This window comes from Dromiciops gliroides, chromosome 4 (genome assembly GCF_019393635.1).
Source record: "Dromiciops gliroides isolate mDroGli1 chromosome 4, mDroGli1.pri, whole genome shotgun sequence".
NCBI lineage: Eukaryota > Metazoa > Chordata > Mammalia > Microbiotheria > Microbiotheriidae > Dromiciops > Dromiciops gliroides.
In genome coordinates, this window is record NC_057864.1 from 465,268,162 (window position 1) to 465,292,313 (window position 24,152).

The window sequence follows — 24,152 nt, forward strand, 5'->3', positions numbered from 1 at the left end:
CACTTAACACTTACTAGCTGTGTGACCCTGGGCAAGTCATTTAGCCCCAATTGCCTTACTAAAAAAAAATAGAGTGCCTTCCATTGTCTGAATGTGACTCAGTGCCCTGTGGATCTTCCCTGCCCATCTTGTTAAGGCAGACCTGTCTTCCAGCACATTCTTGGCTGGTTCTTCCCAACACCCCCCAGGAACACTCCAGAAAGGCAGACTTATTACTTCACTGTTAGTCTAAAAAGAGCATCATTAAAAATAAAAAAATAAATACATTAAAGCATCATTAGAGTCAGTACACTGCCTTTAAGGAGCTGTCACAAAGCCCAAATGGAAGGGGGCAGCTAGGTGGCACAGTAGATAAAACCTGGCCCTGAATTCAGGAGGATCTGAGTTCAAATCCAGCCTCAGACACTTGACACGTACTAGCTGTGTGACCCTGGGCAAGTCACTTAACCCCAACTGCCTCACCAAAAAAAAAAAGAAAGAAGCCAATTGAAAGTGATTTGGGAATCAGCAGCTTCAAGGTGGCAGGGATAGAGTACTAGCCCTGGAGTCAGGAGACCTGAGTTCAAATTTGAAAGCATATGGTACGTCTGTGTCCCTAGCAAATCCTTACCCTCTCTTCTGTGTGCCTTGGTTTCCTCTGCTTTAAATGAGGATCCTGATATCACCCTGCTCCCAGGGGTTGTTGGGAAGATCAGATGAGATGCACACCTTCAAGTGCTCATGTTAGCTCTTGTTACTATCTGAGTTTTTGTATGAACCACACTAACCTCTTGGGAGGCATAGTCAAGTATTTTGTCTCATCAACTATACTAGAAACTCTTCAAAACAGAGAACCGTAGATTCTCTTTCAGGGGTTCTTAGCGTAGAGTCCCTGGACCCGGCTGTGGATGGATTTCAAGGACCTTGTGAACTTGGCTTAGGGAAAAGGGACACCTTTATTTTGCCCCGACTTGGTTTTATTTCCATTGTTGTCCTTTGTGTTAGATTATGCATTAAGAACGTTGTTCTGAGAATGGGTTCCTGGCCTCACCAGGCTGCTGCCCCAAGCTGTGCATGTGAGCATGTGCGCGCGCATGCGCGGTGTGCGCGCGCACGCACGCGCGCGCGCACACACACACACACACACACACGGTTAAGAACCTCGAGTCCGTAGTCTGGTTTTAGGCCTGCTTCCTGGAGCAGTGCCTCTTGTATATTTGGGGCTCTTAAAAATGTTGAAAGAGACTGGATACATCCCTGTTTCCCAAGAAGTGTGGTCTGGTGGAGGAGCCCGGACCCCGAAGTCCTAGGATATTGGTACGGTCACTTATCCACCCAGTGTTTATCACAAGCACCTACTGTGTGCCAGATACCATGGTAAGAGCTGGGGAGACCAAGGAAGGCAAAAACGGTCCAATTCCACCCCTGGTGCTTCCTGCCCATGTGAAGTCCCTTCATCTCCCCGTGCCTCAGTGTCCTCACTTGTAAAATGAGGTGGGTTCTGAGGTCCCTTTCCAGCTCAGGATCTGTGACCCTCGAATTCCAACATTTATTGTGCCTGCTACAGCACATGGCACAAAGCCCAGAGAGAGTGCCCACAGACAGTCCCTTTGGTCTCCAAGAACTTGTGCGCGGCTTTCTCCAAGCATGAGTTTGAACATAGGAATGTTGGCCCCTTGAAGCAGTAGGCGGCGGCTGCCTGACTTCAGCCCAGCCTTCCAGTCTTCTGGCTTCCTCTGAGAATGTGCCAGTTGCAGTACATAAAACAGGCCTTCATAACCTGGGCTTCCCCCCGTGGTCTGTGGATAAGTTTCAGGGGGCCTGTGAACTCAGATGGGAAAAAAGATCACATCTTTCTTTTCACGAACCTCCAGCTGAAACCGAGCCTTTCCTGGCAGTTGAAGAGTGAAGAGAGCCAAATGTTCTTTTGAGAAGGGGTCTGGTCCACAAATGTCCCCCGACCTGTCAGAGGATGAACTCCCGTTAGAGACGCAGGTAGCTCTAAGAAGCCGACCAGCATGCAGGCCTTTGAGGGCTGTGACAGAGGAGCCAGGAACAGGCTCCAGGGCTCAGCCAGGTCTGACCGCCTCTGCTGGATTCACCTTGTGCTCTCCAGCAATGAGGCACACACATGCACCTCCCTGCAGATCTCTCCCCAAAATCTCTTCCACTTTGTCTTCAGTTAAGGCCTTGAGGTTATTTTTCCCCCTGCTTTTCTCAACGATAAATCTTTAAGGAATAACAAGTATGGGCTGGGTTTTACAGTCAACTTCAGTTCTAGTTTGTCAGGAAAAGGATATGGTGGGATCTCTGGCGGGGCGTTAATGTTTGCACTGTGGCAAATGAGCTAAGAGCCAACATTCCCTCTCGTCTCTCTGGGTACTCATTAGTTTGCATAAGAGCACCGCCTGATAAATCATATCCTGACGCTCCCCATAATCACTGTTAGAAATTCTGTCTCAGTGAAAATTTATTATGCTGAAAACCTCCTACAGGGATTGCACAGGGACTTGCTCGCTCTGGTGAACATAAAGAGAACTCAACAATCCATTTTCTCAGTTGGTCCCAGCACGAGCCTCCATGTCCTGGAGGTTGCCCCGGGAAGCCCACACTGAGTAGGTGGGGCACCAAAGTGCCTGCTTTTCAGGACGGTCCAGTCTGAAGGGATTACTCAGAAAAGGTGGGACCTCCCTGCCCCTTGCCTACCATGAGATGGGGCCTGGGGCTGGGCCAGAAGACCAGAGCCTCCCCGCTGGGCTCCTCTCCTCCTTTTGATGCCATTCTTTGCCCACCCTTGGGTTCAAAGGGGAGAGATGGGGGTTTTTTTGTTTGTTTGTTTGTTTTTTGTTTTTGCAGGGCAATGAGGGTCACCCAGCTAGTAAGTAAGTGTCAAGTGTCTGATGCCGGATTTGAACTCGGGGTCCTCCTGAATCCAGGGCCAGTGCTTTATTCACTGCACCACCTAGCTGCCCTGGTTTTCTTAATTAAAGATGTCATTCCTCCAGTGTGGTCTTTCTTCTCTAGCCATAATCAGACCCTGTCACCAAGAGACCATCTAACCCCTTATTTTACAGACTTACTGAGCGTCAGCTAGTAATTTTAACTCCAGCAGCCAGCACGTCCAGCTCTGTGCCGCTCACGGCCTTCCTTCTTCCACACTGCCTTTAGCGCCATCCGCTGTACAAGGCTGAATGCTGCTGCAGCCTGGAGGGGTTGAGAGGGACGGCTTTGGCCCTTGGAAGCAAGTCTCACTGTACTCAGTGTGACCAGACTTGAGGGCTGGGGGCCTTCTGGGTTCTCCCTGATGCTCTTCCTTTTAGACTGACGGCTGCTCTCCTAGTGTTTCCTTTGTCCTTTCTGCCTCTGAGGCCTCTGCCGGCTTCATTTATAGACAGAGCTCAGGCCCCTGTGCTGGTGACCCTTCCTGGAGCCTTCCCTCAGTTGTTAGGCTGCTCTCTCTGGAGAGTCCTCAGCTACATGTCCTGTCCCCTGATAGAATGTAAGCTCTTTGTATCCCCAGCATTATCATCGTGCCTCATAGGATAGGTATTTAATAAATGGTCGGTTGGATTGAATTTAAAATGTGAGCTTAACCACCACCAAATCCTTATAATTCAAAAAAACCCCAACTGCATGTAATCAAAGGTAAGCAAAGGCTGGTGATTTTAGTAGGGTGGGGTGTAGTATAGATAAAGGGAGGTGACATCCTTAGGCCACAGTCACACATGAAGCAGCCAAAGTGATTTTGAAACAAGGTCCAGCCCAGATGCCCCTCTGAGTTATCAAACATAAAGTCTTACATAAAACTCAGCATTTCACAAAGGAAAACTGAGCGTGTTAGCAGATGATAAAGAGAAACCCCCATTCATTCTGTGTCTCCCCAAATGCACCCGAAGCCCCCCCTCCTTGGTTTTGTTTTCTATTTTTGTGTAGTAACACTGGTGTGTTCGATTCTCTTCCAGCTGACCTGTTTGCTCCCCTTCCTGTGGGTCTTAGGAATGAGGGTGAGGGTGGGCTTTAAAGACATGTGGTGGTTCCCTAACCCAGCAGGATGCTTTTCTGATTTGTTGACCTCTCTTCACAGCTCCTTTATTCCCAAGTTCATCAACCATCTCTTCAAGTGCAAGCCAATTAGCATGGTGGGAGCAGAGCAGGTGAGACAAACCATGGGGCAACCTCGATGATTCCATGCCAGTGATGGTGAGGGTGCCAGGGATCCTTGGTTTGGGATCCTCTCCTAGCACATGCTGACTGGCTGCCTCCAGTTAAAGAGAAAGGAAGAAGTTCAAGCAAGGGTCCTTGTTAAAAGGCCTCCTTGGAAAACCATTCTTCCCAAAGCCAGAGTGGTGGGCAGGGGCAGCTACAGGTAGTTTCCTAAAGGACAAAGTCCATTTTCACCCCTCATAGAAATATAATGGCATCAAATAACCTTAGAAATAGACTCCTGCATAGGCATATTCTACCTGACATTGTTTCTTCAAGAACACAGTGTGAGGTGGAAGAGCATGACAGGATTTGTTCCTGGTTAATCATCCAGGTGACAGAGCAGCAGAGATGGGCCATGTTATGGCAGAGGCTGCTCATGATGTTACGACATTGGCCACCCCTCAGGGAACGATCCACCTCCCCTCTCCATCCCTCCTTGGGGCAGGGTGGGTTTTTATCTCTGTGCCCCTAGCACCCAGCACACAATGCCCTGTATATATAGGCGCGTGTGCACACACACACACACACACACACACACACACACACTCTCTCTCTCTCTCTCTCTCTCTCTCTCTTGTCCAATTGGAACATCATGGGGCAGGGCTAACACATACTTGTGGTGACAGAGGTTACTTTTCTTTTATAGACAAGAAGACTTTTTTTTCTAATGCTAAGAAACTGTGCTTTCTTCCCCTAAGAAGCTTATTGATTCTGCTTCTTTAGAATACGATGTGATGGGGGCAGCTAGGTAGTGCAGTGGATAAAGCAGCGGCCCTGGATTCAGGAGGACCTGAGTTCATATCTGGCCTCAGACACTTGACACTTACTAGCTATGTGACCCTGGGCAAGTCACATAACCCTCGTTGCTCCCCCCCCCAAAAAAAAAAACAACAAAAAACTTGAGCCTACACAGAAAAAGGTAAGGGCGGGGTTCTTCTACATTTCTTTGTCTGTGTTCTCTTCTTGGTTAGTGTTTAAAATGTTTGAGTTCTTCACCTTCTAGCATCTTCACTGTCCTTGTGTGTGGAGCTTAACAGGTAGATTCACACGAGTCTCTTGCCCATGTCCATAATTCAGCAAACACTAATGAAGTGCTACTGTGTGCCAAGTATGGCACTAGTCCCGGGTGGGGGGGGGGGGACGACAAAAGTGAAACCAGCCATGAGGATAAAAAGACAGAAGTGAAGCCAGCCCATCATTGATGAGACTGATGTGGACAAGGCACGTGCAGAGTAGCCTAAGCAGGAAAGGAGCAGGGGAGGGGAAAACTAGGAAAGTTTTCCTATAAACGGTGGAGCTAGAACTGAATCTCAGAGGAAGCTGAGCATTCTGAGAGATGGAGCAAGGGGGGCGGGCTGCATGCCTGCAGGCATGGGGATGGCCGGTGCAAAGGTCTGTGAGGAGCAGCTGACGCCCCAGGATGGCTAGACAGGAGTAATAATGCAGGAAGCCCGGTTGGGAAGAGCTTTACATGCCAGGTAGAAGAGTTTATCATGGATCCTAGAGGTAGTAGGGAGCCATTGAGTTTATTGAGCAGGAGGAATAACATGACCAGAAATGGGCTTCTTAAAAACCACTCTGGTAGCCTAGTGGAGAGTAGATTGGAGTGGGGAGAGACTTCAGGCCAGGAGACCAGTTAAGAAGGGATTGCGGTAATCTGGGCGAGGTGATGTGTCTGCACTAGGCTGGGGGCAAAATGGGGGTGCAATGATGGAGCCAGGGAAGATGAGATGGGGCACCTGGTTATATATGTGGGGGCAGAGGTGGCACGGAGGTCGTCATCCTCCACGATAGCAGAAGAGAAAAAAGGAGAGGAAAGGATAGTTCCTCATGTAGTCTGCATTGGGCAGAGAGGAGCATACAGCCCGAGTAGGAGTGATAGGCCGGGAAGCCACTGAGGGATTGAGGTGAGGATAAAAAACAGATTGGGGGGGGCGGCAGGAGATGGCATGATAAAAGACTGGGAACAGATGATGGAATATGGAAGTGGGGCAGGTGTGGGTGATGGGCCGTGACCACCCCAGTATGTGTAACTGAAGTGGAGTGGAGGTGGGGTTCACGGGAGATGCTCGGGCTGAGGAGCTATCATGTAGGGTATCAGAGGGCCTGTCACTGTGTCGGGTGGGGTGGAAAGCGAGACTGTGGGTCAGGAGAGGATACATCCTGGTCAGTCTAAAATGACCACCAGGATCTGGACTGTGGGAAAAACGTGGATCTAGTGACCCTGCAAGGAGGAAATGTTGCTGAGTGATGTCAGTAAAGAAAGACTAGAAGCGACTGGGGGTGTCAGGGGATGTCTCTGACTTGCTCCCTGAGATCAGTGCATCAGGGGTATGAAGGAAGATGCAGCCGGGAGGGAAGAGATGGCCAGAGATGCAGTGTCATTGGGGGAACTGAGGCTTGGGGAATGCCAGAGGTGGAAGCTATGGGAGAAAGATAAGTCTGAAATAAGAAAGAGTCTGTTCATTTTTGAGCAGATGCTCCAGAGGCCCTGGAGGCCCCCCGGGCAGGGGAAGCAAATCTGCAGGAGCTCGGGGCGGGGGGGGGGGGTCGAGTTGAGGTGGACAAAGATGGGGCTCAGGAGGTCTGTACCGCTGGGACAGAGAGGATGGGAGGGGTTGGGTAGGTGTATGCTAACCCTGGGAGTGTGTCTAGGCAGAGTACTCGGAGATGGGAGGAGCTCCACCAATGAAGGCGAGACTGTTGGAAGGTGCACGGTCTCTGTGGTCGTTTTGCTACATCTGGAGGTATCTGGAGGCATGGCCAGAGGCTGGTGGTGTTACTCTGTGTAGCAGGTTGAGGAGGGACACTCTGGAAGCCCAGCTCCCTGTGCTGTCATGAGTAAGGTGTGGTGGTTTGGGGAGGGAGGGCACCAGCCCCCAGGGTTGGGGGGCATCAGGAAAGGCGAGCTGGCTCATGAGGGAAACCGAGGTTCCAAGAGATCAGAGGTGAGGAGAAGATGCCTTGGAACATGGGGAGGCCCAGGCAGTGGGGGCCGCTGTGCTTGGCAGGTCTGAGCTCCTCATGACTCAGCTCTGTCTACGCTGGCACCAGAAGGAGCCTGCAGCAAAGCCTGATTCCTCCAACTGCCCTCTCTCTGTAGTTGAGACCCAGAAAGAAGCAGAAAAGGAGACAGTGGCTGGTAGAATGACGGGCAGGGCCTGGACCTGGGAGCTCCCATGTGAGGTGTCCTTCTCTATTGTGGGCTGGTACCTTCTCAGCTTCTAGTCTTACGAGGACCAAGTGGTGCAGATGGTATATCACTGGGGCAGGACCCAAGTCCTGGCTGTGAACCCACTCCCTGCTCCCCCAGGGCTGCCTCCCAGTAGACTAATGCCAAGAGCGGGCATGGTGGTGCCTGCCTGGAAATCCCTGCTGACAGGAGGCAGGGGTTGGCACATCTCTTGAGCTGCTGTGAACTGTGCCGGGTGAGAGCAATGTTGTGGGAGCTCCTGCCATGCCTGGGGAGGGCTAAGTGGGCCCAGTTTGGAACTAGCAGGGTCTGGGCCCATAAATAGCCCTGCCCTTCCCACCCAGCCGAGGGGAGGACACATCTTCAAAAAATAAAAATTAACAGGAGAGGAATGATGCTGGTACTCAGACTAGATGACGTTTTCCATCGTGACACTGATGTAGACACCAGATGTGCTTAGAGTGAAGCTGTGCTGCTTTGTAGCTGCGGCCAGTGATTGGTGCCACCCTCGGTCTTGGGCACTGATTTGTCTGTCTCCTCTCTCATTCTTGCAGCTGCTGCTAGATACCCATTCTCTAAAGATGGTGCTCCTGGATCTGCCTTCCATTGGCTCCCAGGTGGTGAGGAAAGCCCCTGCCAGCTACACCAAAATTGTCGTGAAGGGCATGACCCGGGCTGAGATGATCCTGAAGGTAACAGCTTGTTCCTCCCGCCCTCATTTTCTGTTAGGCCTCTTTGCCTCAGGGCCTGCTGTAATGAGGCAGCTTCTGCTGAGAGGTCTGTGGTGCAGCCAACACTAATAGCGTGTCCAGATGAGGTCATTGGTGGAAAGATCAGTGACCCATGTAGTTTACAACAGGCATTCCAGGGCCAGAGAACAGTTACCTGCTCCTCCACAAGGCTGCTCTGCCACCACCACCCTGGGGCCATGAAATGATCCTAGAATAAGGCCAGTGGTAAGCAAAGCTGGCCAGGGGATGGCTTTTAAAAGTTTTTGAAGCAAACTCTTGCCTCTTGGGAGAAAGGGCAGGAGCCTGAAGCCATCCTGCCTGCTTCCTGCCTGCCACTTGTTGGGGTGACCAGGTTGTAGGTAGAGGAAAGAGTTGGAGAAATGGTCGGTGATTGTAATGGTTACAACGCATCCTGCACCCCAACCTTCTCCAGTGTCACTGCAGCCACAGGGCACGTCAGCAGGGGCCCACCCTTCATCAGCTTCCCCTTCCTTCCTGTCCACTTCCCCTAGAGTGGCTCCTTCTGAGCCCCTTACACCAAGCCACACTGCTCGAGTGGTCCCTGTTGGAGTCAGGACTTGGGCCTGAATCTCGCCTCTGCCCCTTTTCTTGATGACCCTGGGCAAGTCACCTCACCTCTCTGGCCTTCAGTTGACTCTCTTATAAAATGAAGTGTTTGGACCAAATGATCTCTCGAGTCCCTTCTCTCTTGCTCCATTCTGTGATACCCCTGAGGGATGGTCATGGAGGTAGGTAATAAGGAAGCAGAGACCAAGTACAGTTGGGATGGGTAGCAAGTGGCTTTCTTTGTTCAGCCTGTTTTCTTTTTGGTGTGTGGGTTAATCCCCTAAAATGTGTGTTCTCAGCCTGGGCCCCAGGCCAGAGGTGTCAAACTTGCAGTCAGAATAAACCGTAACTAGAAAACATTAACAAAATCATTACACAATACAAAACATGTTAATTTGTGAGTTTCTGAGTCCGTGTACCGCTGAGAGGCGTCTGTTTCTAGTTGAGTTGGACACCACTGCCCTAGGCACCACCTTAGCTGCTGTCCACTTAGGAAATAGAAGCTATTTTTAAAAGTAGGCCAAAAGACCACAATTAGGGAGGCAGAGCTACTGACAGGAAAGGTCACACTGAGTATTCTGAAACAAAATGGGAAAAGTTGGGCCTTACTGATAATCCATAGAAATGGGAGAGAGCCCACTGTGCTCCAAGGCATCCTGGCCCCGCTGGACACTTCTTTGCCAGAGGCTACGTGGTAGGAGGTGTAAAGAAGGGGACAGGACGCAGGGAGCTCTGCTCATGGCTAGCTTGTGTGTCTGGGGTGTCTCGTGGAGCCCTTATGTACTTAATTTCAGCCCTTTGGGGGGCTGGCTGTGCAGCATTGCATGAATTGATTAAGTGAGCATTTACTGAGCACCTGATGGGGCGTGCCAAGCACTGTGCTAAGTCTTGGGAGTATAGCAGTGAGGCCGGCCCTGCCTTCAGGAGCTTCCATTCTGATAGGAGCAGAAGAGCGGTGGTGGCCAAGGAAGGACATTGGGGGTCGGGAAGTCATGGCAAAGATGAGTCATAGAGCAACGCCCTCCCTATTGTCCCAGACCTGGAAATGGGAAGCAGGAGGGCATGAGGGTGGCAGCTTGTGGGATGGCAAGAAGATGGTGGGATGGCAAGTGAAGCGTGGCTGGCACCCCATGGAAAGCACTGACCGAGGCCCAGCGAGGAAGCTTCGGAGCCTGGGACGCAGGCCTGTCTGGAGGGGGCAGCATCAGTCGTTCGCTGCTTCTCCTGTTTTTTTAACCAAAGTGACAGTTTCATGTCGGGAATATAAAATAATTACATTAAGATTTGTGTTTGGAGTTTTCAAAAACAAGAAAAAACACGAGGCAGGATCCCCCCTCCATTGGCACCAGAGTAAAAGCGAGTAATTGGACTTGGGCCTGAGCTTTTTCCTTTCAGAGTCGGGGATGCAGCAGAGCAGGCAGAGGCTGTAAGACAAGCGACCTCGTCAGTGGCCTCTTGGTGGATCGTAGGCATCCAGACTTTGGGGAGGAGAATGAGCCTTCCCAGACACCCAGAGCATTGGGTTTCTCCGTCTCCCCTTGTAGGTGGTGATGGCCCCTCATGAGCCGCTGGCGGTGTTTGTTGACAACCTCATCAAACTGCTTACAGACTGTAACACAGAAACCTTCCAGAAGATCCTGGACATGAAGGTCAGAGCCAGGGCCTCCACCCCCTCTCGGCCTTCTCCTCTTCCTCTTCCTCCCTTTCTTTCCCTTCGTTCCTTCTCCCTTGCCTGTGCCACAGCTTTGGTTGAGAGAGATGGTGGCGAGAATGCTGGAGAGAATCTTGGGCCCAGGGCTCAAATCCCAGCTCTGTTACTAGCTGTGTGACCTCTGGCAAGACCTTTGACTTCTCACCTCACTGTAGCATCATCTTTTGTAAAAGGAGGGGTGGGACAGGCTGGGATTCCCAGGTGCCCTGTAGAAGCTCAGCCCTTTCGAGTGCACTTAGATCTGAGGGAGGGCCTGAGACTGGCCTGGAGCCTCCATGCCACTTCTGTGGATCTGCATCCCAGCACAGGTGATGCGCACTCCTCTCTCAGTAGTGTCACGGGTTCTTTTTTCTCCCCAGGGCCTGAAGAGAAGCGAGCAGAGCAGCATGCTGGAACTCTTTCGCCAGCGGCTCCCCACCCCGCCATCAGCCTCAGAGGGTCCTGGTTCTACATCCCTGACGGCACCAACCCCTGAACAAGAATCATCCCGCATCCGAAAACTGGAGAAGCTCATCAAAAAGAGACTCTAAGCAAGCAGGAGAGGGTCCTGGGTCCCTTTTGCCCAACAGTGGTGCATCCTCCAACACTCAATGGGAAGCTGTTTTGGAAGACCCTTAGGCCTCTCCCCTCCTCTCTCCAACTCTCACATCAGCAACATCCCATCATGTTTTCCTGGGAAATTTGGGTTTGTTAGTGTACATTTGCCATAGTGTGTGGTTAGTCCTTCCCTAAACTATGAAGAGAAAAGGAAAGGATGTGGCTTGTTAGGCCTTCCACTGCTTGAGACCCTGTTACCAGGGACTGTTTCAAAACCATCTCTAATGCCTCCAAACAGAATCTTAAGACAGAACAAGTGGAAGGTCACTTCTTCTTTTCATCCGCTAGCTTCTCCCTGTCATGTCATTTTTAGGGACTCTTTGCATGTCACCTCTAGCCATTCCCACAACTAACACTGATCCCTGCTCCTCACCTTGAAACTGCCCGTTGATAAGTCTACAGTAAGAAGTGCATTTCCCCCTCTCCATCTAGAAACCTGTGTCCAGCTAGCCCCCGGGAGGTCTTTGTCCCTGCCTCACAGGGACCGCGGAGTGAACAGATGCTCCTGGGGGCCTGCCCACTCCTGAACCAACTTTCCCAACACATAGTTTGTCTTTGGGTCTGCCATTTGGCTGAACTGCATCTCTTCTCTTTCCCACCCTTTCAGCTTAGGATCTGCTTTCTCCAGCCTTCTGAGTGAAGCTCTCCCTCTGTGTGTGTGTCAGGGAGGCCTCTTCTGCCAGGCCCTCAGAGGCTGAGCGTCTGAGGATAGGTTGTGGTCATTGTGAGAGTAGACAGATGTCTGCTCTGGGAAAAGGATTCTTCTCAGCATCCTTCCTTAGTAGGGCTACAGAACCGTACTTCCTATTCCCATTTCTGCGCTCTTCTCTTCCATTGCCCTCACTCCCACAGCCTCAGTAGCTCTTGGCTGAGTAGGAGGCAAAATCAGGAATCTCCTTTGGCAGATTGAAGCCTACTTACTAAGGAGGAATATGGGATCGCTTTTCTACCCCATCCCTCCCTCCCCCTTAATTCAGATAGTCCTTGTCCCTGTCCATAGCCAACGTGAGTTTGAAGTGGCAAATGTTTTATAGACATATAACTGCAATGCCATCTTATTTAATTACTAATGAAAACAACACTAAGGGCTCATGAAGTAAACTCTTAGTCTGAAAGAACTGGCATTTAGACCTCCTGGCCTGCCCATTGGACCAGCCCTGCCTTGCCCAGAGCTGTCCCCATGGGCCCTCTATGGCTAATCTGACCTGATCTCAGAATAGTACAAGAGCCCCTTGCTTTCCTAGAGAAAAATGATTCTGTTTCTATCATTAGGAAGCCATTTCCTGTGGCCATAGAAAGTGTGAAGTATCTGCAACTTACCAGACTTCATGGGAAGCCAGTTTGGGGTTAACTGAGAATAATGGCAGGGTAAGTGTGGCCCATATTGGCCTATGTCCTTTATTCAGTTGTATATATTTCAGAGGGTGTGTGAGAAGGGTTCATGTCATGTGGCCCTTCATTTGAAACAAATCCAATGTCAGAGGACAACTTGATCTGTGAAGGGGAAAGGGGATAAGGAAAGGTTCTGCTAAATTCATAAAATATCTGAGTTTGAAATTTTTTTTAAAAAGCAGCTTTTCTTCTTCCCTCTCTGTTAATCATTCCATCCCATTAACCCATTTCCCTGATTTGGCTCATTGGTCCCAGCTCTGGTCTTCTGAATTAATTTCCTTGGTTTTCATTTTTTCTTGCTAATTAAAGGGACTTTTCCATTCTGGACCTCTTAGAGTACAGGACATTGATAGGTGAAAAACCAGGGTTTTCCAGAGTATAATTTTATTTTGACATAAAGGCTAGGTAAATGAAGAACTCTGTTGGGCTGACCTAGCAATGGACACCTTTCAGTGGTGTTAGGCTAGTAACAGGGTTGGCTTTGGAAAGGTAATTCAGCTGTCACTAATTGAATTTTACTTCTTCCTTTCTTGGAAGTCAGCATTGCCCTTTCCCACCATATTTAGGATAGTTGCTTTGGCTTCAGTCCATCTCTGATTCTCTTTTGTCTCCAGGAGGTTTTTTTAGAGATTACTGTCTTAGCAGGTTGTTAAAGGCCTAGTTCTCAGTACTTAGTGAGGCGGTTTCATTCTTATTGGTTCCTTTCTGAGATGATCTGCTCAGATGCATTTACTCCTCAATGCCTTGGGTCTCCAGTGCCTCCTTTCTGAAGGGGCCAGTGGGTGTCAGTAGGTCTTGGATGAAGTGCTGTGGTCCCCAGGCCAAACAGTACAGATGGGCCTCGTGTGGTGACACTATGGACGTCTTACTTGCTCTTTAACCAAAATATATTTATTGTCTATTAGATGTAGTTCAGACATCACAGGTGTTCTTTGCTGATTGCTCACTGCTTTAAATTTATAGTGGATGTTGATGTTACAGACCATGCCTCAAGCCTGACTTTTTCCACTCTGACTAGACTCTTGATGTTCGATCCAGCAGCATTGGTCTTACTTCTCAGCAACCTGCCTGACAAGAGAGCAACAATGGCAACTTCGTTATTTGGTTCCCTTTAAATAGGTGCCTCCTCTCAATTTCCCAAATCTTTTAAGGAAAAAACACTTGAAAGTGGCTAAACCCAAATGTCTGCATATGATATTAGCCATTTACAACCCCCATGTTCTTCCATTTGGGCTGGGTCGGGGGTTGTTCTTTCATTTGGATAATTTTGAGTGAAAAATCAGTAAGGCTCATCTGAGCAGGAAGAGTCCAGCCTAGTGAAGCCAGTGCCAGGGACGTTGTCTTAGCATGCACATAGGAACTGATGAATGATGGGATCTGACAGTAAAAACAATCATGGAATGTGCTTTGTTTCTAGAGAGTTCGAACCTCCGCTTTCAATGACAGAATGAATTCGATGGGCTCTTGTTTTTCCCCACGCAAAAACAACCATTTGAACTTGCTGGTCTGCACGTCAGCCGCTGGACAACTGCTTTGCCCTACCTTCCATGACACAGCCCCTTTCTGCTTTCTCCCATTCAGTCAGTTCATTTGAGCAGGCTCACTAGCAGATGTTCTCCTAGAGATAAATGTAACAGAGCATGTAGGCCAGCTCCGGAAAGATCCTGCAGACTGGAGGCAAATTGGCCGAGAGAGCCAGCAAGCTCTGCCAGATGTTGGTAGTTATATAGTTGTTTGTAGTGAAATACTATAGATACTCTAGCCAAGGTGCCTCGGCTCCCTTTTACATCACCAATGTAACCAGGGTGCTGGTAGGATGAGGGCAGATGGTTTATGTGGCTTGTTCTGGTCAGGATCTTTATTCACAATGAGCATGGTGGTGGTAAGAGAATCGAGCCAAATACCCAATGCGCAGGCATATTGGAAAGCCAGTCTACACAAAGGGTGTGCTTGTCTTTTGTATGTAAAATTATTTCCTATTTCCTTGTATTTATCAAACAGGGTGCTTCTGGAGCCCTCCGATTGGACACCTAAATAAGATGTAAATTTCCTTCCAATAAAAGGATGGTGTTTTTTTGTCGTAAATGTTTTTTATGTTCCCCATCTGGAAGTGATTTCTTGGTGTATATTGGAGCGTGACACTGTAGCTAATTAAACCATTATTGTATGTCATTTGCTAGAATGAGTTTCATTACTGCTGACAGAAAGCAGAGTGGACAGCAGGAACGAGAATCACCAGGAAAGAAACCATGTGGGCGCCGTGTTCATCTCTCTCACTGTCTGGGTCCTCCCTCCCAAAGTCACTGCATCCCTCCTCTAAGGTCTTCTGACATGCTGAAGACAGTGTTCAGGAATGGGAAATGGCATTAATGAGCCTGTTTTAGAATACTTGTCTAGCAACAAGTCAAGTCAGCAAGCATTAAGTACCTACTATGTGCCAGTCTTGACTTTTGTCCTGCCAGTGGACTTTGATGACTCAAGAAGAGAGAATGAGGGAGCAGCTAGGTGACAGAGTGGATAAAGCACTGGCCCGAAATTCAGGAAGACCTTAGTTCAAATCCAGCCTCAGACCCTTGACACTTACTAGCTGTGTGACTCTGGGAAAGTCACTTAACCCTTGTTTCCCTGCCAAAAAAAAAAAAAAAAAAGTGAGGCTGATGACTTTGTACAACTCTGCCTCACTTATATCCATCCCATTGATTCACAGGTCAAGACATCCCCTGGGATGTCACTGGTCCCCTTCAGAAACAAAGGATGAACAGCAACTATAAGTCAGGCACTGTGCTAACTGCTGAGGCTACAGGGAGACAGAAAAAGATCCTGCTCTCCCAGTCTGATAGAGGAGACTGCCCGCAGACAGATTCACAGAGAAGCGAAAGGATGAATTGGGGGTTGTCTCAAAGGGGAGGCGCTAGGATTAAGCAGTCCTGGGAAGGGCTTCCTCCCCGGGGGCTAGAGGGAAGCCAGTGCAGCATCGCTGAATCACAGCTATCAAAGGGGCCATAACCTGGCTTTCAAAGGCAAACAGGATTAGAGATGATAGGAAGCCCCTAGAGCTTATTCAGCAAGGGGGGATAGAAGGGGATATGTGATTTGTACATCATGAAGATCGATTTGATGGCTGAATGGAGGGTGGTTTGGAGTGGGGAGAGATTTGAGGGAGGGAAACCAACCAGCAGGCTCTTGTTTAGTCCAGGCATGAAGTTATGAGGGCCTGCACACCAGTGGTGGTGGTGTCTGAGGAGACAAGGGGACAGAGTTGAGATGTTATGAAGGTGGAAATGTCAGGCCTCAGCAACAGTTTGGATAGAATGGTGGGAAATGAGAAGCCCAGGAAGACAATGTGATCCTACATGACTGGGAGGATGGTCTTCCCTGGACAGTTAATAGGCAGATTTGGAGGGACATAATTGAGTTTAAGATGTCTACAGGATACCCATTTCGAGATGGCCAATAGCAGTTTGGAGGATATGAGACTGGAGGTCAGAAGAGAGGTTAGGGCTGGACAAATCTGGGAATCATCTGCATAAATATGTTCATTGAATCTATGGGAGCTGATGAGATCATCTAGCAAAAGACTTGGGAACAAAGTAAAGCAGAAGAGGGAGCAGAACCAAGCTTTGGGGGGCACCCATATTTATCGGGCATGACCCGGACAGAGATCCAGGAAAGGGGACTGAGAAGGGGTGGTCAGATAGGGAGGAGGAGAACCAAGAAAGAGCGATGCCCTGAAAACCTAGAGAGGAGTTTATCAAGGAGGAGAGAGTGATTCTCAGTGACAAAGCAAAGGCTGTGGACACCTCAAGGAGAATGAGGACAGAGATGAGGCTGCTGCGTCTGGCAGTTAGAACTGAAGAGAGCAAGAAGAAAAGATGCAGGGGCAGCTAGGTGGTGCCTAGCTAGGAGGACCTGAGTTCAAATCTGGGATCAGACACTTGACACTTACTAGCTGTGTGACCCTGGACAAGTCACTTAACCCTCATTGCCCTGCAAAAAAAAACAAGAAGAAAAGATGCCGTTATGGATGGCGTTAGAATGGTGCAAACACCCTTGCCTTCTAAGTGTTCTCGAATTGTTCAACTACCGACTTTGGCCTTTCCCAGTAGCTTGACCTCTTTGGCCGACTTTTCTTCCAGATTTCTGTTCGGGAAACCTGCAAATTGTGTTTCTATTTGGAGCCATTTGATTGGGTCCCCCAAGAGGTTACATGAGGAAGCTGATTCTGTATCCCCAGTAACTGCTTGGGCATCTGTGGGTTTTCTTGTTTTTGTTTTATTTAATGAAGACCTTTTAGGGGGCCTTACAGTTTCCTTAGCGGATGGAGAAGTGAATCTTTTTTTAGCAAAAAATTTGGGAGATCATTTTCTCATCTTGTACTCCCTCTTAACAAGGATTATAGAATCTCCTGGTATTAGCAGTGTCGTGGGAACCATAGAAGTCATCTCATCTAATCGAAACTTGAACTTGAATCATCTTGACAGGGGCCTTCAGGGTGGGCGGTCAGCCTTTGCCTAAATTCCTCTGGTCAAAAGGAATCACCCCCAAACCAAGCCCGTTACACTTTTAGGCAGCTCAGATCATGAGAAACGTTTTCTTCTATCGGATTGTAACTGTGTATGGTGTGTTTTCACAGGCGACAGGAGGAAAACTCGGCCTTCTGAACCTTGTCATCAGAATCTGCCTCCCTGAAGCTTGGGTACATTTCCTAAGGTCATAGCATTTGGGGAGGTGGCACACACATAGATGAACCGCTTAGTCACCTAATCGATTTACCTGGTATTGGAAATACTCGGGTATTTCAATTCTAACAAAGCAATTTTTTTTTTTGCAGGGCAATGAGGGTTAAGTGACTTGCTCAGTGTCCCATAGCTAGTAAGTATCAAGTGTCTGAGGCTGGATTTGAACTCAGGTCCTCCTAAATCCAGAGCTGGTGCTTTTATCCACTGTGCCACCTAGCTGCCCCCCAATGTAATTATTTCTAAAGCGAACCGTTTTGCTTTCTAAATCCATGAGGAGGTACCACGCTTGTCAAAAATGTTTTTAACTCAGAGGCATTGGTTATATGAGGAAGAATGAGTGTGTGTGTGTGTGTGTGTGTGTGTGTGTGTGTGTGTGTGAGAAAGAGAGAGAGAGAGAGAGAGAGAGAGAGAGAGAGAGAGAGAGAGAGAGAGAGAGAGACTGATTCGTCTGATGCTCCAGTGTTGGCTCCATTGTAAGGAGAAAGTGCTCTTCATACTGGGATTTATGTGACGGAGCTGGGGAAAGCCTTAGCCAGTCTTCAGTCTCCTAGAACATGGGGGTTAGCTTGTTCCTGGAACCACTTCGTTAAAATGACCCAAGTAAAGAAGCTCAGTGTCCCATCCTGCTGCCTGAACAAATGTTCCATCCGCAGAAAGAATGTGAAGACCTAGCCTTCCTTTGCCTTTTTAGGGCATGATTACAAAATCAGTCTTCCTCAAGGAGTAAGGAGACAGGTTCCAAGAGCGCCTTTGAATCGCATATTCTCCTGGCCCTTCCAGCCGCTATTTCTGTAGTATTTAGGGAGAAGACCTGTTAAGGCCAAGAAGTGAACTTTTCCCCTGACTTGAATTGGCCAGTGTGAGTGTTGTGGAAACTGTGGCAAATTTCCTCTGAATGCCAATTGTGAGGGTTGCCAGAGGCTTTTTTCCAGAGCTCATTTTGCATGGTGTCTAGTGGCCTTAAAGGACAGCCTCTGCCTCTGTCTGCTCCTAGAGGCGACAAGAGCCCCTTCTGACTGTGCGCTGGGCCCCGGGCCCGCATGTGTCTGGGGAGACAAGACGGAGCAGTGTTTTTCTGGGCCAAGTGGTCCAGACTAGAAGCTAGGAGCTCTCTCTCAGTCATCCTGGGTTCCTTTGTGGTGTCTCCTCAAAGCACCTTCAGCTTTCCCCCAAGTCCATCCACCTGAACAGTCCCTATCTGGTCATTTCTCCAGATCGAGAAGGGGGAGGGTTGATCTAAAGCATTTATTGTCCTGGAGAAACCTAAGGGAATGGTTTGGGAAATTTCCCCTTATGAAGATACTCAGGGACCCAAGGCCTCTGGTAGGTTTTGTCCAGTAGCTTTTGGCAGTGTCCTGGCAACCTTGGTGCTTTTTCAGCACGTGGGCCGGGGGGCAGGGGGCGGGACAGGCAGCCTCTCCATCAATCTTCCTTCCTCCTTCCGGAGCTGTGAAAACTATTTTTTAGATTGGACGGCAATTCTCAGGTGAACGAGCAGAAGGAAACTCAAGTTTCTTCCTCTTGTTTGTTTCAAGCTGTCCCAGGAGGGAGCGTCTTCCCAGGGAGAGGGGAAATGCAGCAGCTGCTAAAGAGACCACATTCCACGGGATTCTTTAAAAAATAAAACCATCCCGGCTAGCCGGGGCGGCAGCTGAAGAGCTTTAACAGGCAATGGAAAAAATATCAAATGCTGTTTAAAGAAAACATCAGTTCACAAACACACAGACACCCACACCCTCATCTACATGTCTGCTGCATCTCTGCCTTCACTGTGGAAGAATCCTAAGGGTTTGATGTGCGCTTCAGAATACTGAGATGGAGGTCAGGAGGTCAGTTGGTGATGAGTCCGCTGGCTTTGCTCCTTCCCCCACCACAAACAGCACCTCAAACCCCAGGCTGCTATAGCCTTGGTCACAAGGGAGTCTGGGAGAGTGTGACTCAGCATGCCTCCCCTCCCCATTTGAGAAGCAAAACATCCCCGGGTGGTGAGGTAGAGAGCATGCTGGGTCGGGGGCCTGGAGACCCCCTTCCAAGTCCCAATCTTGTCACTTGAGACCTTTGGGAAGTCACACCTTCTGGGGGCTTCAGTTGCCTTCTCTGTAAAAGGAGGGAAATGGAGAGAGTTTCCAAGGGCCCTCCCAGCTCTGACCTTCTGGGATCAGGCAGTTGTTCCTATTGGATTGGTCAGCAGCATCCAGGGAGATGGCACAATCTAGATTCAGGGTTAACCACAGAATCCCCCTGAAGGGTGTTAGCCAGGATTGAGGTCATAGCAGTCTCAAGAAGGGACTGGGATTATGGATGAAGTTCAGCCAAGAGAAAGAACACTAAGTGTGAGGACTGCACAAGAGCCATCCCCAGGAGCCACAACTCGGGCACTTCTCCCCAGACCTCAACAATGACATCTTGGGTTTGAATCCAGACACTTCCACTTCTTGTGTGACCTTGGATCAATCACCTCCTGGGTCTCAGTTTCCCCAACTGTAAAATGGGGCAATTGGACTGGATGACCTTCTGGGTCCATCTTAGCTTTTCCTCTACAATCCTATGAACTCTTGGATGTACTGATGTACTTGGGAGTAGGACAATGAAGCAAGCCCTTGAAAAGGCCCAGGATAACACTAATCCAGTGTTCTTTCCACTACCATCTTCACTCTTCCTTCCAAGTTCTCCATTTCTGTGAATGCCACCATCCTCCCAGTCACCTGGGCTCAAAATCTAAGAACTCCCTTTGATTTTTTTTTTTTTTTGCAGGGCAATGAGGGTTAAGTGACTTGCCCAGGGTCACACAGCTAGTAAGTGTCAAGTGTCTGAGGCTGGATTTGAACTCAGGTCCTCCTGAATCCAAGGCCGGTGCTTTATCCACTGCTGCCCTAAGATTTTTTTACAATTGTTCTCCCAGGTTGCCTTCACTCTGGTCCAGATTGTGGTGAGCTCACCCCTGGTTTATCTCAGTGCACCCCTAACTGGGCCTGCCTGCCTTCAGTCTCTCCTTCCTCCAGGCCATCGGGTCTATTGGCATTTTTAAAATCTTCCTAAAATATCTGTCCCTTCTGCCTTGTTCTTTTTTTCCCTCTCTAATCAACTTCAGGGTCATTCTGGTATTAAAACCACTTCATAATTGAGTCCCTTTTTCCTTCTGAGACCTTGTTCCTCACCCACATGTAAGCTCTCCCCGTCAGCACATCCTCCTCGCTGTTCCTGGAAGTTCTATGTTCTTTTCCTTCTCTTACTCATGCTGTGTTCATCCTACCTGGAATACTAGTCCACATGCTAGCCACCCTTCAAGGCCTAGGTCCCATGAAGTCTTCCCTTGCAACTACAACCCATACCAATTTCACCCTTCCCTGACTTTTTTTTTTCAGTTTCCTACGTTTTATTAAAATATTGTGAGACCACAGGGAGACACCAAAGAAATAAGTGTCTTGAATAGGGAGAGGAAAATGGTTATGTTTATAGTGAGAAAAGTAGGTATCTCCTCATTACCCTAATCTCCTTCTAAAGGAGGTACATGGGGGCGGAGCCAAGATGGCGGAGGAGAGGCTGTGATTCCCACAAGCTCCAGATAAACCCGTCCATTCATGCCCAAATAATGCGATAAAAATCAAAACCCAGAACAACCTTATGCACATAAGAACAGAGTGAGACTGTTTCTCCGCAAAAGAGGGCAATTCTGATCACCTACTGATCAGGCTGAACAGCTCAGCGCGCGGTCCGGACCCAGCCAGGGACAGTGCTTCCAACACGTCAGAGTCTTCCGCACCAGCAGCTTCTGAGGCTCCGATCACAGACTGGTGAGGGGGTTCGACGGTAGGCCGGGGTGAAGTGGAGGCAGTATCTACTGGAGTTGGGGCAAAGCGCCCTGGGTCTGAACCAGTGGGCAGAATCGAGTGATGGTGGCCCAGTGGGGGAGGGGTAAAAGCACGCCAAGCTTCCGACCATAGAGAATCAGAGTTCAATCAGACTTCTGTTTCCAGGTCAAAGAGAAAGCGGCTGTGATTACTCACAAGCCAGGTAGGCTGAGAAGAAGCCCAATCATCCCCTGGGCCATGCTGTAGCACAAACAGTGTGTCCTGGAAGCAGCGCTACACTTTAAGGAGTAAAAAGTCAAGAAACAGTAAGCCAGGATGAGTAGGCAGAGAAAGCAGAAGACCATCGAAAACTTCTTTGGGGGAAAGGTAGACCACAATACATCCTCAGAAGAAGAAGATAATAATAGGGTCAAAGCTCCAACATCCAAAGCTTCCAAGAAAAATATGAACTGGTCTCAGGCCATGGAAGCTCTCAAAAGGGACTTTGAAGAGAAAGTAGGAGAGATAGAACGAAGATGTAGAGAAAGAGAGGAAGGAATGGAAAGAGAAATGAGAGCAATGCAGGAGAGTCATGAGAAAAAAGTCAACAGTTTGAAAAGCCAAATGGAAAAGGAGATTAAAAAACTGTCTGCTGAAAATAATTGCCTAAGAATTAGGATTGAACAAATGGAAACTAGTGACTTTATGAGAAACCAAGACACAGTAAAGCAAATCTAATTGAATGAAAAAATAGAGGGCAATGTGAAATATCTCCTTGGAAAAACAGCTGACCTAGAAAATAAATCTAGGAGAGAGAATTTGAAAATCATTGGACTACCTGAAAACCATGACCAAAACAAGAGCTTAGACACCATCCTCCAAGAGATTGTGAGGGAAAATTGCCCTGATATTCTAGAAGCAGAAGCTAAAATAGAAATTGAAAGAATCTACCGATCACCTCCTGAAAGAGATCCCAAAAGGAAAACCTCCAGGAATATTATAGCCAAATTCCAGAACTCCCAGGTCAAGGAGAAAATATTGCAAGCAGCTAGAAAAAAGGAATTTAAATACTGTGGAGCTCCAATAAGGATAAAGCAAGATCTAGCAGCTTCTACATTAAAGGGCATGGAATATGATATTCCAGAGGGCAAAAGAACTGGAACTACAGCCAAAAATCATGTACCCAGCAAAACTAAGCATCATCTTTCAGAGGCAAACATGGAACTTCAAGGAGAAAGAAGACTTTCAGGCATTTGTTATGAAAAGACCTGAACTGAATAGAAAATTTGACTTTCAAATACAAGACCCTGGAGAAGCATAAAAAGATAAACAGGAAAAAGACTTCATGATGGATATTAAAAGATCAAACTATTTATATTCCTACATGGGAAGATAATACTTCAAACTCATAAGAACTATATCAGTAAGGATTTAACAGAGGACACAGGTCTGAACTGAATACGAAGGGATGTTATGGTTTGTTTGTTTGTTTGTTTTTTTTTAGTGAGGCAATGGGGGGTTAAGTGACTTGCCCAGGGTCACACAGCTAGTAAGTGTTAAGTGTCTGAGGCCGGATTTGAACTCAGGTACTCCTGACTCCAGGGCCCGTGCTCTATTCACTGCGCCACCTAGCTGCCCCGGATGTTATGTTTTGTTCTGTGTGGGGTGTCTTATGTCTGGGGCCAGATTTGGGCTTGGGGCCTCCTGGGTCCAGGGCTGGTGCATTGTCCACTGTGCCACCTAACTAGCCCATAATGACATCCTTAAAATAGGGTTGAGGTGTAGGAGAAATAGACTGGGAGACGGGGAAGGGGAGAGATGGTCTGGGGAGAGGTTGTTCACATAAAGGAAACAAGAAAAAAGCTTATGGAGGGGAGGGGAAGAGGGGGAAGGAATTGGGGAGTGAGTGAACCTTAATATCATCAGAATTGACTCAAAGAAGGACTAACATACATACCCAAGTGGGTATAGTAATATATTTTTGCCCGAAGGGAGGGGAGGGAGATAAGGGGGTGGGGAGGAGAGAAGGGCAGATTCGGGGAGAGAGTAGTAAAAAGCAAAATACTTTCGAGGAAGGTAAAGATGTTCTGCATAACAGCACAAGTATGAAATATTGAATTGCTTGATTTCATAGGGAGGGTTGAGGAGAGAGAGAGGAAGAAAATTTGGAACAAAGAATTAGCTCAAAGACCTTAAACTCATCAGAGTTGGCTCATGGAGGGAATAACATTCACACCCAGTTGGGAGGAGTAATCTATTTAACCCTAAAGGAAAGTATGTGGGGAAGAGGATAAGGAAGGAAGGGTGAAAAAAAAGGGAGTGCAGAGTAGGGGAGGGGACAGTCAGAAGTAAAACACTTTTGAGGAGGAATAGTTTAAAAGAAGATGGAAAATAGAGTAAATATCATGGGAAGGGAATAGTATGGAGGGAAATAGTTATGATGACTTTGCTGGGCTAATATGAAGAAAATTCTTTGTCATGTTTAAGGTACTTTATTTAGGTTATGATGAACAGGAGACTCTCAGAAAAACCTGGAAAGACCTACATGAACTGAAGCAGAGTGAAATGCACTGTATACAAAATAACAGCAATCGTGTAAGATGATCTGCTGGGAAGCATGTGGTTATTTTCAGCAAGGCAATGGTCCAATATAACCCTGAAGGACTATGAAAATGGCAACCCATCTACAGAGAAAGAAGTGATAGTATCTGAAAATAGATGGAAACACATTTTTTTTCTTTTCTTTTTTTTTTCTCTTTTGGTGAGGCATTTGGGATTGGGTGGTTTGCCCGGGGTCGCGCAGCTGGTGGGTGTTGGGTGTCTGGGGCCAGATTTGGGCTCGGGTGCTCCTGGTTCCAGGGCCGGTGCTCTGTCCACTGTGCCACCTAGCTGCCCCTGGAAACACATTTAAAAAAAAAAATTTTTTTTTCTCTTTGACAATTCCTCAGTCTGAAGTTTGGGGAGTTTTTTGACTGTTTTCTCTCACAACCTAGCTAATGTGGGAATGCTTTCCATGACTGTTCATGTATAACTTATTTTGAAATGCTTGAGTTCTAGTGGGTGGGGGGTGGGAATGGAGGAGAAAGAGAAGTTGGAACAATTTTTTTAAAAAATTGATGTTAAAATTTGTTTTTACATATATTTTGGAAAATAAAATTCTATTCAAAAAAAGGAGGTACATGGGAGATCTTATCCTAATTTGGACTTCCTGGGGTCCTAAGACAACCCCTGAGGCAGGTACCTTTT

The 24,152-nt window shown here is 48.1% G+C and overlaps 1 protein-coding gene across 1 annotated transcript in view; it reads left to right on the forward strand.

Moving 5' to 3' along the window:
• Positions 1-14,449, forward strand: part of VPS53 (VPS53 subunit of GARP complex) — a 132,150-nt gene extending 117,701 nt beyond the window's left edge. Inside the window, 4 exon segments of the mRNA XM_044002590.1 lie at positions 4,064-4,133; positions 7,933-8,070; positions 10,221-10,325; positions 10,747-14,449. Of these exon segments, the coding sequence (XP_043858525.1) occupies positions 4,064-4,133; positions 7,933-8,070; positions 10,221-10,325; positions 10,747-10,917 (484 nt within the window). The 3' untranslated portion in view covers positions 10,918-14,449.
• Positions 14,450-24,152: the final 9,703 nt, after the last annotated feature.